This window comes from Ursus americanus, chromosome X (genome assembly GCF_024610735.1).
Source record: "Ursus americanus isolate L20-20 chromosome X, mUrsAme1.1.p, whole genome shotgun sequence".
Taxonomy (NCBI): Eukaryota; Metazoa; Chordata; class Mammalia; order Carnivora; family Ursidae; genus Ursus; species Ursus americanus.
In genome coordinates this window covers 109,101,819-109,115,162 of record NC_142164.1, presented here as the reverse complement: position 1 = coordinate 109,115,162, position 13,344 = coordinate 109,101,819, and the positions used below count along the sequence as shown (strand labels likewise).

The following is a 13,344-nucleotide window of genomic DNA, read 5'->3' as shown; positions in this document are numbered from 1 at the left end:
TCTTTGCATCTGCAAATCCACAGTCCTGAGCAGCAGGCAGAGTTTGCAGCCCAGAAACTCAGCGCTGGCTTGCCCAGTAGGAACAGTAAGAATGTTTAGGGCATCGGCAAAGCAGTAGTACCAAAAAATGCTTTTTTCAAATAACTTTATATTTAATGTTGAATAATGAGGAAAGAGAATTTTACAGAACTTCTTTACAGAACTTTATGATTGCTAATTTATGCTTTAATTTGGGATTACCCACTGCAGAAGGGTGGGGATGGAGGAGTGGGGACTATGATCTTTTTGGTGTTAGGGACTTTAGAAGTCTAGAGGTCTTGGATTACCCCTAGGGAACGGTATAATAGTAGAACACAGGAGTCAGCCAGAGGGCTCTTCTCCCAACCTACTGCTTCCAGGCACAATCACATCTAAACCATTTTCGCACAAACCAGAGAACACATACTCGAGGAGGGCAAGGATTCTTGAGTGTTTGGTTCTGTGCTATATCCCAGCACCCAGCACTGTGCCTAGGACATAAGAGCTATTTGGAAAATATACCAGGTGTGGATAGATGTTTCCATTTTCAGCAGTCTCTTCCCACCCACCACGTTGCCCATCTCCCTTCATTCACATAAGATTCCAAGGAATCATCCGATAACACTTTGTGTTTCTCACATATACCTCATGATAAAAAATAATCTGAGGGTATTTTCAAATATACAGATTACTAGGCCTCTGTAGGAAATTCTGGTTCAGGAAGTCTAGGCTGGAGCCCAGTAATCTGTTTTTGACAAGCACTTCTGATGAGTCTTTTCTTCAGAAAATAAATAGCAGGAGCTCAGCAGTTCCCCTTACTAAGATTAAGGAGCCATGGCCACTTGACCTGGTTTCTGAGGGGCTATGAAAGTCTTCTGCTCTATCCCCAAGTCACCTGGGCTCAGCCCTGAATCCTGGTTCCTACTTTCCTAAAGGGATGGGCCTGGGAGAGGAGGTGCTCAGGAGCTTCTCTACTCCTGGAACCACGCTCTGAACTTCTTGGCCTCTTCTTTTCCCCAGGCAAGCTCTCTGTTCAGTACCTTCTCCTAGCTGTCACTAGCACATGAATTCCCACCCACCTCTGCTAAGTTGTTAATGACCTTTGCCCTGTTAGATGGCAGTTGACCTCTGCAACCAGACAGCGGCTGACTTTTTAGTCAGTCTTGGTCACTGAACCAGAGCATTCCTCTGAGGGTGGCTACATAAAGCCTCTGCCTTCACATTCCCCACTACTTGACACAGGAGAGAAGGGAGGCTCTGGTCTAGATATGGCCTGCCCTTTCTACCTCAAGGCCTCCCACGTCTCATATGAGGCCTGAAGAGGCGGGTTTCTCCATTAGTGATTCCTCCTAGGTTTTCTTGTCCCCAGAACTCAGTGACCCCTGACTGGTTCACCAAGTACTTAAGGTTTCTAAGGAAAGGGTTGATGTTATAGAGTAACTCAGTAAAGAAAAGTTGCTGTCTTTATGCTTGGCCCCGTAGAACTCTGCCCTAAAAGTACTCTCCCATACCCAGGAAGTTAATTCTGGGATCTCTAACCCTTGGGCCTGAATTCTTCTTAAACAGGAAGAAAAAATCTAGGTCAAAGGGAGTGATCTGCTCTGTAGCTGAAGGTGAGAGAATATAGTACAGTATTCATGGATATGGTTGTCCAATAGAATAACTACCGATAGCTATTTAAACTTAATTTAAATTTTAAAAAATTAAAAATTAAAAAGTGTTTAATAGCTAACGTGGCCAGTGGCTACCACATTGGATGGCATAGCTAATAGAGCATTTCATCATCACAGAAATTTCTGTTGCAGGGCACTGTTTTGCAGGTATGGCATTGTCCCTTTGACCCTGTCCATGTGATGTTTCTTTAGCATCTTCAGAAATATGTCTGTTTCTATTGGTGGTCCTTGTGATTATGATGCATTATTCTAGAAAAAAAAGACTATTGAAGACTGCATTAGAACACAAAACCAAGGGGCACCCGGGTGGCTCAGTCAGTTAAGTGTCCGACTCTTGATTTTGGCTCAGGTCATGATCTCAGGGTTGTGAGTCGAGCCCTATGTTGGGCTCCGCACTGAGAGTGGAGCTTGCTTGAGGTTCTCTCTCACTCTGCCCCTCCCCCCACTAGTGTGCACACACTCTCTCAAAAAATAAAACTAAAATTAAAAAAAAAGAAAAAGAAAACCAAAACTAATTGCCATAAATGCAGTACCGGGTGGGAGGAGGGGGTTTAATTATCAAAAGGCTGCATTTTCCCCAGTTTTCTTCTATTTCCTTTCTACAAAAGTATCCTACCTCCTTTTCCATTTGTCTTTCTGCTTTATCTGTAGGGTATCTTGTTCCACATAAGGCTTCCCAAAGTGAAATGGTAAACCAGACTTCAAAAAGAAAAGGATCGGAGAAGAACGAAAAGTCTGTTTGGGGCACAGGAATAAACGGCTGGGAAGATCACACCCAAATCATACACTGGGGAAAAGAGGGAAAGAAGCAGAGGGAGACAATGAGACTGGGAGGAACAGGGGTGTGGTCAGGATAGCAGGTCTGGCAGGTGAAGCCCTCTGGGCCAGTTCTCACTATTCCTGAGGTTGGCAAGATGCCCAGGTGCTCAGTAGTTCCTCTGTGCAGTAATTTCTTAACCAGAATCCTCCTGGTTAGGACCAGCTCCTCCCATGAGAATTTATCTGAAGATAAATTTATCTGAGGATCACTCATAGGTGATCTCCATCCTGGGCTCAGTATGTATATGAAGACCTGGGGGGGAAGAGGCCTCTTTCCCTGATCTCTTGGATGAGTTGCAAGGACAGTATCCGTCTCCTCACCTGTACTGTCTGTGGTTTCCTCACTTAACCACCAGTACCCCTGTAATGGGTTCTTCAGTGCTTGTCCTCTCCCCTAGATGAAACTAAGGAAGCTGAGCAATGCTTCGAAAGATGGCAGGCAATGGAGTTGGCAGGTGGAGAGCAAGGTAAGGTGAAACAGTAAGGGTTGGGGGCAGGGGTCATAGGAGACAGAAAGCAGAGCAAGGGAAAAGCAAAGTTCAGGTGGGCATCAGGAGCGGGTATGCAGAACTTTAATTCTGAGGCCCTGTGGCCAAGAAGACTGGAGCTAGGGTGACCTTTTTGACTCATTAGGCTTTTCTCTGCATTCTTGGAAGGTGGGGACGCCCCCCGACCCACATCCCACTCCCAAGTATGGATGGCCGAGAGTCTGTCCAGGTTGATGAGCGACTGTGTCAGAGAGTACAAGGAGGTGTGGAGAGAAAGTCAGCTGGTCACAGGCAGATGGTTGGTGTCCCGGGGTCTCCATCCCATACCTTGGAGGCAAAGGTGGTCTCTTTCCACACTGTAAGTGACAAACCTTTCTCCTTTCTCCAGCCTTGAGTGCATTCCTAATGTGAACGCAGTGCTCTGGACTTCCACTCCACCCAGACTCCCCCCCCGGCCCCCACTCCAGCCTCTGCCAGATGCATAATTTAAAGCCTGTGATGTCTAACGCCCCACTTTTGTATTTGTCTTGCAGCCGTCTCCAACCTGGACGTTGAGAGTAAACTGAGCGTGTACTACCGCGCACCATGGCACCAGCAGAGGAACATCTTCCTTCCGGCCACAAGGCCACCCTGCGTGGAGGAGCTGCACCGCCATGCCCGGCAGAGCCTGCAAGCCCTGCGCAGAGGTAACTGATCCCGGGCTCAGGGGGCTTTTTGGGGAGAGAACTCAGAGCTTGTCCCATCCAGGGGCTGTTCTTTGTCCCATCAGTTCCAACACCCCACCTTGTTATAGCAACTACTTTGAAATGCTCCCTTTTCTACACTGAAATGAAATTCATGGGTAATATAACCTACTTATACACATAATTAGAAATAGCACCATGGTCTAAATGTGATAATAAAGAGAATTTAAAAGGAAAATTATATTTGCAATATACAAATGCCTGGGCACAACTACATTAAAGGACATCATAAAGCAATCAGGTGTTTGTGCCTATCTAAAGTAGGTTTGGATTAAATAAAGATAATCAGAAGCCATTTTGAACAAAAAGTAGAGGGAAATGAAGGAGTTGAGGGCCAGGAAGACACAACCATAAAAACTGGTGCATTCTGCATACATTAAACATGAGCAAAAAACCACAAAAAGCAAAAACAAAACAAAAAAACAAAAACAAAAAACAAAAAAACCTTTGGGTTATAATTAAAAGAGAATTAGGTTTGACTCAGAAATAGGTTCTAGGCTTTTCCCTTACAAGAAATGCTGGTAGGACACAGGTGGGACCTAGGGCACTATTTGTTCAGGACCCTCCTGTGCATTGTAGGACAGCTGTCATCCTTGGCTCCCACCTAGTCATCTAACAACCAGAACCTCCCTCAGGGGATGTGCTCCTGTCAAGAACCAGGGATCTGGTCCATTCTACAGCGGGGCACGTGGAGGCCTAGAGAGATTAGAAAACTTGCTCAGGGTCACATACAGCCCATTAGGTAGAGTGCCAAGACCCCAATCCAGGCCTCCAGACCCCCAGCCAGAGCTCTGTTCCTCCTCACCATAAACCGTGTCCCAGGAAAATAAATATTTCTATTTCTCTTTTTCTCACAGTTCTGAAAAAGCCAGAGATAGGCACATAGCAGGTGAGGTAGAAGGTAACAGACTTCTCTTACTTTCCAGTGGCTTAAACCCATTGTAGTGAGGACAAGGAGATTAAACACTGGCATGACCCTTTTAGAGCCCGCTAAGTTGGGTATCAGAAGTTGGCACGCCAGCTTTTTTGGCCTTTAGATTTTCTGCTGTGGAAACAGATGATATCTGTACATTCAGTGCCTTTGTTCCAAATTCCCTATGCTCCTTTAAGGAATGGTATTTTCCAAAAGTATTACAATTCAAATAGAACATTTTAATGTCACTGCGAGGATGGAGAAATGACACATTTGTTTTCAGCTTATTTTCTTCCACATGTTTATGACTTCTCCCTTTCCCCATATCCCTAGTCTTGTACCCCTTTAATGAAAGAATTAACCTACTAATATCCCTAACACAACTGTTTCTAAAAACTCCCCTTGGTTATTGGTGGTAGATACTGTGACACTCATAATAAAGAGTAATGACCAGTATCCTCTAGAAGTATCTCTGGCATTCTTACAATTCACTTCAGTTTTTTAAATTGAGTCACTTCGATTTTGTAGTTGGCTAAAAAGTCCTTCTTTACCAAATCTTTAGTGCAAGCCACCTTCTGGAAATCTTCCTTAACATACTCACCATTCCTTTGCAGCCTCGATTAGGCACCCTTCCCATAATAATATCTTTTGCATCCTCCCAGTCGTGCCACTTACAAGCTTATATCATCACTAACCTCTTATAGGCCTGTCTTCCACCATTAATCCATGAGCAACTCAAGAACTCGGATGGTGTCTTAATTTTTTTATTCAAATCACTTAGCATGAACCTGAGAGTAGGTCCTCAATGCATGTGTGTGTAAGTAAATCAAATTCTGTAGAAAACTGGTTGAGCATTGAGGGCATAGAATGATGACAGAGGAATCTGATCATTCTCACTAAATACTTTCTCTGATCCCATCATCAGAGAGCTTGAGTTACGTTAGCCCTTTAGACATAATTATTTTTATCCCTTTATTATTATTCATAAGTCATCCCTGATTAGATTTTTCCAGATTCAACCAGATAACATTAAGCTGCTTGTAAGCTATCACATTTCACTGTGTTGTCGGGTTTGGACTTAATGACAGAACTGAGGAACAGCAAGTGCCAATATCAATTTTCTCAGAACTTCCTCCTGGGGGCTGAGAGAGGGATATAAGGCCTCCTGGGGTTTTGGAAGGAAGACTGTGGAGCTGCATCTTGTCCTACACAGACTGGCTTTCTTTGAGGCTGTCTCAACAGCAAATCTTGGGTGTAGTAGTTTTAATAGCACCGCAGAGAGCCATAAACAGGAATTATAGGCATCATAGAATTAAAAACATGCAGTGTGGAATTAAAATTAGAAAGTGACTTTTTTTTTTAACCTTGTCCAAGAAACAGTAGCTTAGCAGTGCATTCATCAGAATACCACTTCTGCCATCTGGTGGCCATGACTAACACCTACCAAAGAACGGCCTTGCTCGGCAAATGCCGCAGTGAGCTTCCCTGGAGGTTCTCTATTTGGACAGCTGGAAGATCCTGGCTTCCACCAGAAGTGAGTGGATAATGAATCACAGATGAGTAAAGCTGTGGTGGCAGCAGCACTGTGCTCCTTTGGGAGATGAGGCTGTAAGGAGAGAGCTGGGGGGACTGAGATCAGAACCTAGAAATTGGCTGCTTTCAAGATCTGCTCAATAGCAAACCCCTCCACAAAGCCTACTGAGGCCCAAGCATTGTGCTAAACCTAGGATTCAGAGAGCAGTACCTAACATTTGGTCCCTGTCCACAAGGAATGCCTGTCTAGTGAAGGAGACAGACAAGTAGCCAGGTAATCTCAACACAGTGATATGGGTGCTCAGAGGAAAGGCACTAATCATGTCATGGAGCTTCAGAGAAGGCGTCCCAGAGCAAGTTACACCTCACGGGATTTCATCTGATTCCTCTTTTCCCCCTTTTTTCTTAGCAATTCTTTGTACTCAGAGCCAATAATGGCTTTAAGTGATACCATCATTTATGTTTATAAGATAGGAAGAGAGATTACTAAGCGGCTATAAAGAGATATTTATATTTTAGATTTTCTTTCAAGTTTCAGGGCTGAGGTCTGAGTTCCACTGGTCTAAAGGAATAAGGACCAAGAGTCTACTGCAGTTTCAGACTCTAGCAGATGAATGTTCTCCCCACCACACTGCCAGAAAAGAAGTGTTATTAGGGAGCCATTAATCTAGCCTGCCTCCTCCCAGCCTAGGGCAAATAAAAGAGAGAGATTTAAGAAAGTGTAGGAAGGGAGCAACTAAATGGGAAATTGAGTTGATGTCTGCCTCCTGACTCCCTTCCTCCAGCCTCTTCCTAACCAGTGACACCTGCATTCTACTCCTCATTATGAATTTTAAAATGTAATTTTTTCCTTGTGCTGCCCATTTAGAAAAGCCCACTGTTTGCTTGCAGAGAAAAAAGAGGGTGGCACTGGAGGTAGACACTTTAACAAGGAAGACGTTTATCTCAAAAGGGCTTTCTGATAAACACTGGCTGTGGTGGCAGTTTAGCACAGACTACCTCTATGGTGACTTCGTATCTTGGTTAGATGAGGAGGCCCCGGGCATGAGCGTGGGCTGGATTTGCAGGCAGGGGGGCCTTTAGTGTGGCCAGTGTGTTGGGCAGGGTGTGTTCTGTAGCTCACTGAGACACCCAGAAAGCTAAACTGTGCCCTTGGTGGCTCAGTGATTCTTGTTATGAAGTCAGGACCACTTCATCCCACAAAGAGAAATTTCTTGGCTTTCTCAGAGGTAGCTTTATTCCTAAATCAGACAACTGTCATCATTGGGATTCCTTTACTTTCTCTAGGAGCCTAGAATTTCAAAGCCCTCTGAGTATTAGGCATGACAGAGCTTAGATGGTTGCAATGGTGTGCTGGTCACAGGCTGTCTAGAAAAGAAAATGTATATAAATAAACAGATGGTAGAAAGATAAATAAAAGCCCTGATGTGTAACACCAATTTCTGCGATGTAAATACCTCTACTGTGCCCTATTTCAAGCTACTAATAGTTTAAAAACTGGCCTGCAAAATTCCTGACCATGTAGCAGTCCACATTGCTGAGCCAGTGTGAGCTGACCCCATCACCCACTGGGTGGCTGTGAGCATTTGTTCCTGCTGCCCCCAGGGGGCTCTGGCCTGTCTCTGCCTCCAACCCACTCCAGCATCAGTGTCAGCAAATCTCCCACCATTGGTCTAGACTTTTTTTGTTGTTGTTGTTCATGTTGTTTTGAAATAAAGCATGTTGAAAATATACTGCTTTTTCCAAACTCAGAGCCATCTCGTACAAAGATTATGAGATGGACCCACTAAAATGTAAGTGCCCATTTTCATATTAATGTGAAGTGAAAGTTTAGTTTGAAACAATTCTGAAAATCTTATTTGGTATACAGATGTGCTAGATTAGGAAAAACTTGCTTTTTTCTAGCTGTTTGCTCACCCTCCCAAGGGGGAAAGAGAAATGGAAAATGCCAAGGATGTTTCTGTATTATTGCTTTTTCTGTCCCCAGAACACCGGAGCCGGAGTGATCGCCGGGAGCAGAGAGCCGCTGTCCCCCTTTCTGTAGCAGCTCCTCCACTGCCAGCCTATCCCCCAGCTCACAGCCAGAGGAGGCGCGAAGTTAAGGACCGGCACTTCTTAACGGTGAGCTTGGTGGCCAGCCAGCAGCCCCCGGCCTTGCTCATCAGCAAGCATGAGTGGGTCTCGGGAGTCCATTTCCTTCCTCCTAGTGGAGGAGGCTGGGCCACCTAAGAGAGCAAGTCATGGGCATTTGACAGCAACTGGATTTTTTTTCCCCTTTCATTCATGCCTCTTTTGGGGAACAGAGTGGGAATACAGAAGTATCTTTTTTTAGTTAACTGGTTGCACAATGCAGCAAAGCAATAATAATTAAGGACTCTAAAATCAGGGGGAAATTTTTGCTTCAAATACTAGTTTTTCTGTATACAAGCTGAAAGAGGGCAGGTTACTTCTTTGGCCTCAGTTCCCTCATCTGTAATATGGGGATATCAATAGCACCTCGTTCATAAAGTTTGAGGGACAAATGAGATAAGGCATGGAAAGAATGTAGCACGGTGCCTGGCACAGAGTAAGACCTCAATAAATGTTCACTGTTACTGGCCGGGTGATAGTGTAGATGACTCGGTAGGGTGGGTTGGGAAAAAAACTTAAATAATGTGAAAAATCATCACTTGAAGATGAGCCATGTCATCATTTTATGCTTTCCCATTCTATAAGGGAGGCTATTACTGCAGGGTGACCAGTTACCCGAGTGTCCTCATCACTGCTGGTGATTTCCGCTTTGCCTGGGTGGGTGTGGCTGTAGCTCAGCCCAAGCCCCCAAGTATGAATCACAGTTGAAGCTGAGCCCAGCTTGGAACACCTACAAACATCATCATAAGTGTGCTTTCTAAAGCCTCGGTGTGGATAGGTGAACACTTTGTGGCTCTGAGGAGGGTATCGTTGAAGTGAGGAGCTATGATTTCTGTGACCAAATCAGCCCATGTGGCCGCTGGAATGGCTGGATCCCTGTCATTACAGTTTGAGGCCCAAAGTCTAAAGAAGTTATGAGTGTGGGTCCAAGTTGAGGTTTTTACTTGGAATTAAGTTTCCATGGTAATAAACCCTGCGCCCTTCCGGCTTTTACAATACGCAAAACAGATGCAAAATATTTGGACTGCAGGATGCCAAACATCCAGCTGAAACAGACTTCATCTAAATGAATCTGCATGTTATAACATGTCCAGATAAAACAGTGAGTGATATTGACCAATACATAGATATTTTTTCCTACTTGTGGCTGTACCGTGGGCTCCATGTCCTTCAGGCTCATCAAGTCCACGCAGTGCCGTGTCACACTCACCTGCGTTGCTGCAGTGCAGCCCAGGGATAAGAAAGGAAGGTGAGAGGCTCTTAGGGCTTTCTAGGTCTTTATATAGAGCAGTTACACATGCTAGTGATTTGTCATAAAAGCCCCTGCTCGACAAAAGTTTTATTAAGCTCAAATCTGCTTGCTAAAGCATTTGCTTTTAATGAGGCATTTTCTGCATAAAAATGCTAAAAATATTTTTCCATTCATTATAATGTGTTTTGTGGCTCATTAAGTTGTTTTTTTCAGGGGGGCGGGTGGGAGAGAATAATGTTGAGCATTTACAGAAATGACATAAAAAGATCACCATTTGTCATAGTCCACATAATTTTTAATAATGTCTAAATACCAAAGTAAGGCTATAGGAAAAAGCCTAAAATAATGAATAACAATGGGGTGCTTCATTTACCCAACAAACATCAAAAAGAGGAGGAGTCTAGAGCATACTTCTGTAAACCAGAAAATGTACCCATCTCAAATGACAATACTTAAAATCTCCCCACTTACTTAGAAATACTGTTTCATTTCTTTGAGTTTGGGTCACCAAGTTCACTGGAAGATTTTCCATTCAAGTTATATCCCTCAGACATGGGTGACTCAGAACATAGTTCTATGCATTAAGCTTACAAGGGCCATATATTGCTGCCAGAAAAAAGGCTGCAGGTATAGCGACAGGAAATTTGCAGCCACATTGCTGGACATTTTCTTAGCATTCATAAGGAGACTAATACACAATCTTCCACAACTCTGCAAACTATCATACTGTGGTTTGGTCATTAAGGGTACAGACTATGAAGTCAAACTGCCTGGATTTAAATACCAGCTCTACCATTTATTAGGCTGTGTGACCCTGAACAAGTTAATCATTTCAGTGTCTCAGGGATAATAGTAGATAGTACCTCATAAGTTTGAGACAAAGACTGAATGTGTTAATACATGTAAATAGTACCTAATGCATAATAAGCACTCAATATGTATTAGACATCATCATCAACAGCCAATCAAGTTCATGAAGTATCAGTGATATAGAATAAGATTATGGGTCTAACTAGGTTTAAATCCCAGCTCTACAATTTCTTCGGTTGTGTGATTTTTGAAAAAGTTTTATCTTTGAGTGAGTCCCAGTTTCTTTATCTGTGAAATGGGGATGATAACTTCAATTTTACAAGGTTAAGATTTAAAAGCGTTATGTAAATACAATTAAATCGTATGTGTGTGAAAAAGTGCCTAAAACACAAATATCTGAATCTATATTCATAATCAAACTCTTACCCTCAAATGAAAAGTCTGTAACATATACTCACATATAAGACTAGAGGAAGTATAAGTTGTTATACTCTTTCTAGAGGGCAATTTCCCAATATTTATCAAACTATAAGATTAAATTATGCTAAGTGAAATAAGACAAATGCCATATGATTTCACTTGTATGTGGAATCTAAAAACCAAAACAAAAGCAGAAACAGACCCATAAATACAGAAAACAAACTGATGGTTGCCGGAGGGAAGGGGAAGAGGAGAGGGGCCGAATGGGTGAAGGGCAGTGGGAGGTACAGGCTTCCGGTCATGGAATGAATAAGTCATGGGGATAAAAGGTACAGCATAGGGACTATAGTCAGCGGTATTGTAATAGCACTGTATGGTGACAGACGGTAGCTACACTTGTGGTGAGCACAGCATAATGCAGCATAGATTTGTCACATCACTGTTGTACACCTGAAACTAATGTTAACACTGTGTCTCAATTATACTTCAATAAAAAAATGTGGCCAAAAAAAAACCTTATAAGATGGGGCACCTGGCTGGCTCAGTCGGTAGAGTGTGTGTCTCTCAATCTCGGGGTTGTGGGCTCGAGCCTCACACTGGGTGTAGAGAATATTTAAAAAAATAAAAACCTTACCAAAAAAGAAAAACCCTATAAGAAGATATTCATACCCTTTGATCCAGCAATTCTATGTAGGAATTTATCCCAAGGCAATGCAAAGATTATTCACTAGGATGTTCATCAAAGCACTGTTTGGAATAGGAAAAATAGTTACAAATATCTTAAATATCCAACAGTAAGTACTTGATGAATTCTGATATATTCATAGGATAGACTACAGTATCAAAAATAGTGTTAAAGAATATTCAATGACATGGAAAATGTATATCACCAGGGATTTTTAAGTAGTATATAAAATTGTGTATGGTATGAGCTCAAAAATATCTATGAGTGTATATGTGAGTATATATACATGCATGCATAGGAAAAAAGGCTGGAAGGCTATTTACCTGTGGTTCTCAAACTGTGTGATGAGGTCCTCCAGGGCACTGTAGTGAAATCCTAAGGGTGCATTGGGATATTTAAAATTTTCAGTGTCCTCTGTTTATATCTGGTGATGGCTCCAAAGTAGCCTCATAGCTCTTGCAAGTGGAAAGAGGGGATGCTTGGTTTGTTTCTTGACATGTAATTTAAATCAGAAGTTCTCCAAGAGGAACAAACTGACCAGCCAATTTAGCTTAAAACGTGCTGTCAGCTGAAAATTCAAGGTCTCTCACAATTTGAAAGCCCATCTGGGAATCCTCCTCCTTCAAGGGTGGCAAAGGAGATGATCTCAGGCACAAATGGTTTTCCAGAAGAATTCTAAACCTTCCAAGCCCAGATAATCCCAATGCTCTATAAATTGTTTCAGAGCACTGAAAATAAAATAGAACTTCCCCATTTCTTTTATGAATATTTTATGAAGGTTTGACACCTAAACCTGATAAAGAATGGAAGGAAGGGAGGGGGAGGGAACTATAGACCAATATCACTCAGATTATTTATGTGGAAATAATAAATGTTAGCAAACAAAATACATTAATACACCATGACTAAATGGCATTTATTCTAGGAATAGAAGGTTGGTTCAATATTAAGAAATCTATTAGTGTAACGCAACTAATGAAGCATCGAACTTTACATCGGAATCCGGGGATGTACTGTATGGTGACTAACACAATATAATAAAAAATCATTAAAAAAAGGGGAAAATAAAAGACATTATTCTCTCAAAAAAAAATCTATTAGTGTAGTATACCATATCTAAAGGAAAAAAACCCATTTGATTATCTCTATAGATGCCAGAGAGGCCCTAAAATTCAACACCTATTCTTTATAAAAAGACTTGAGAAAATAGAATTGAGTGGTACTTCATTAACATGATAAAATGTACATACTTTAGTCCTAAAGCCAGTCTCTTAATGGGGAAACACTAGAGGCATTTCCACTAAAATCAGGAACAAGGCAAAGATGCTCACGATCTCTGCTACTAATTAATATTATACTAGAGAGATTAATCAATGCAATTGGACAAAATCAATTACAGGCATAAGATTTGACAAGGAAGAAGTAAAGCTATATCTAGTTGCAGATGATATGATACTATAGGAGTTTCCTGGTAGAGAATCAATGATAAAACTAGAACACTTAAAGAATTCAGTAAGGTAGCAGGATACAAACACACAAAAATCAATAGCCTTCATTTACACAAATGATAGCCAATTAAAAGACCTAGTAGTAGAGAAAACTCCATTTACAGCAGTAACGAGATTAAATAGGAATTAATTTACTAGAATTTGCAAAACCTGTATGAGAAAAACTATAAAGCATTCCTAAACACAAAATTATATTTTCTCAAATGGAAGGGTGTCCCCTATGCTTGGAAAGAATAATTCAACATTATAAGTAGGTCAGTTCTAAGTTGATTTATAAATTTAACACAATCTCAATAAAAATACCAATAAGCTTTCTTTTAAATGGAGTTAGACCCATTGATGCTAAAGTTCT

At 42.0% G+C, this 13,344-nt stretch overlaps 1 protein-coding gene and 1 long non-coding RNA gene across 3 annotated transcripts in view; one reads left to right on the top strand and one right to left on the bottom strand.

Moving 5' to 3' along the window:
* The window catches only part of LOC123779664 (uncharacterized), an 81,968-nt gene that overhangs the window by 23,327 nt on the left and 45,297 nt on the right, over positions 1-13,344 (bottom strand). The window lies entirely within an intron of this gene.
* NHS (NHS actin remodeling regulator) overlaps positions 1-13,344 on the top strand; it is a 338,321-nt gene that overhangs the window by 280,713 nt on the left and 44,264 nt on the right. For both annotated transcript variants that reach the window (XM_045778024.2, XM_087859860.1), the window contains exons 2-3: positions 3,532-3,684; positions 8,175-8,308. In XM_045778024.2, the coding sequence (XP_045633980.2) occupies positions 3,532-3,684; positions 8,175-8,308 (287 nt within the window). The remainder of the gene's footprint in view (positions 1-3,531; positions 3,685-8,174; positions 8,309-13,344) is intronic.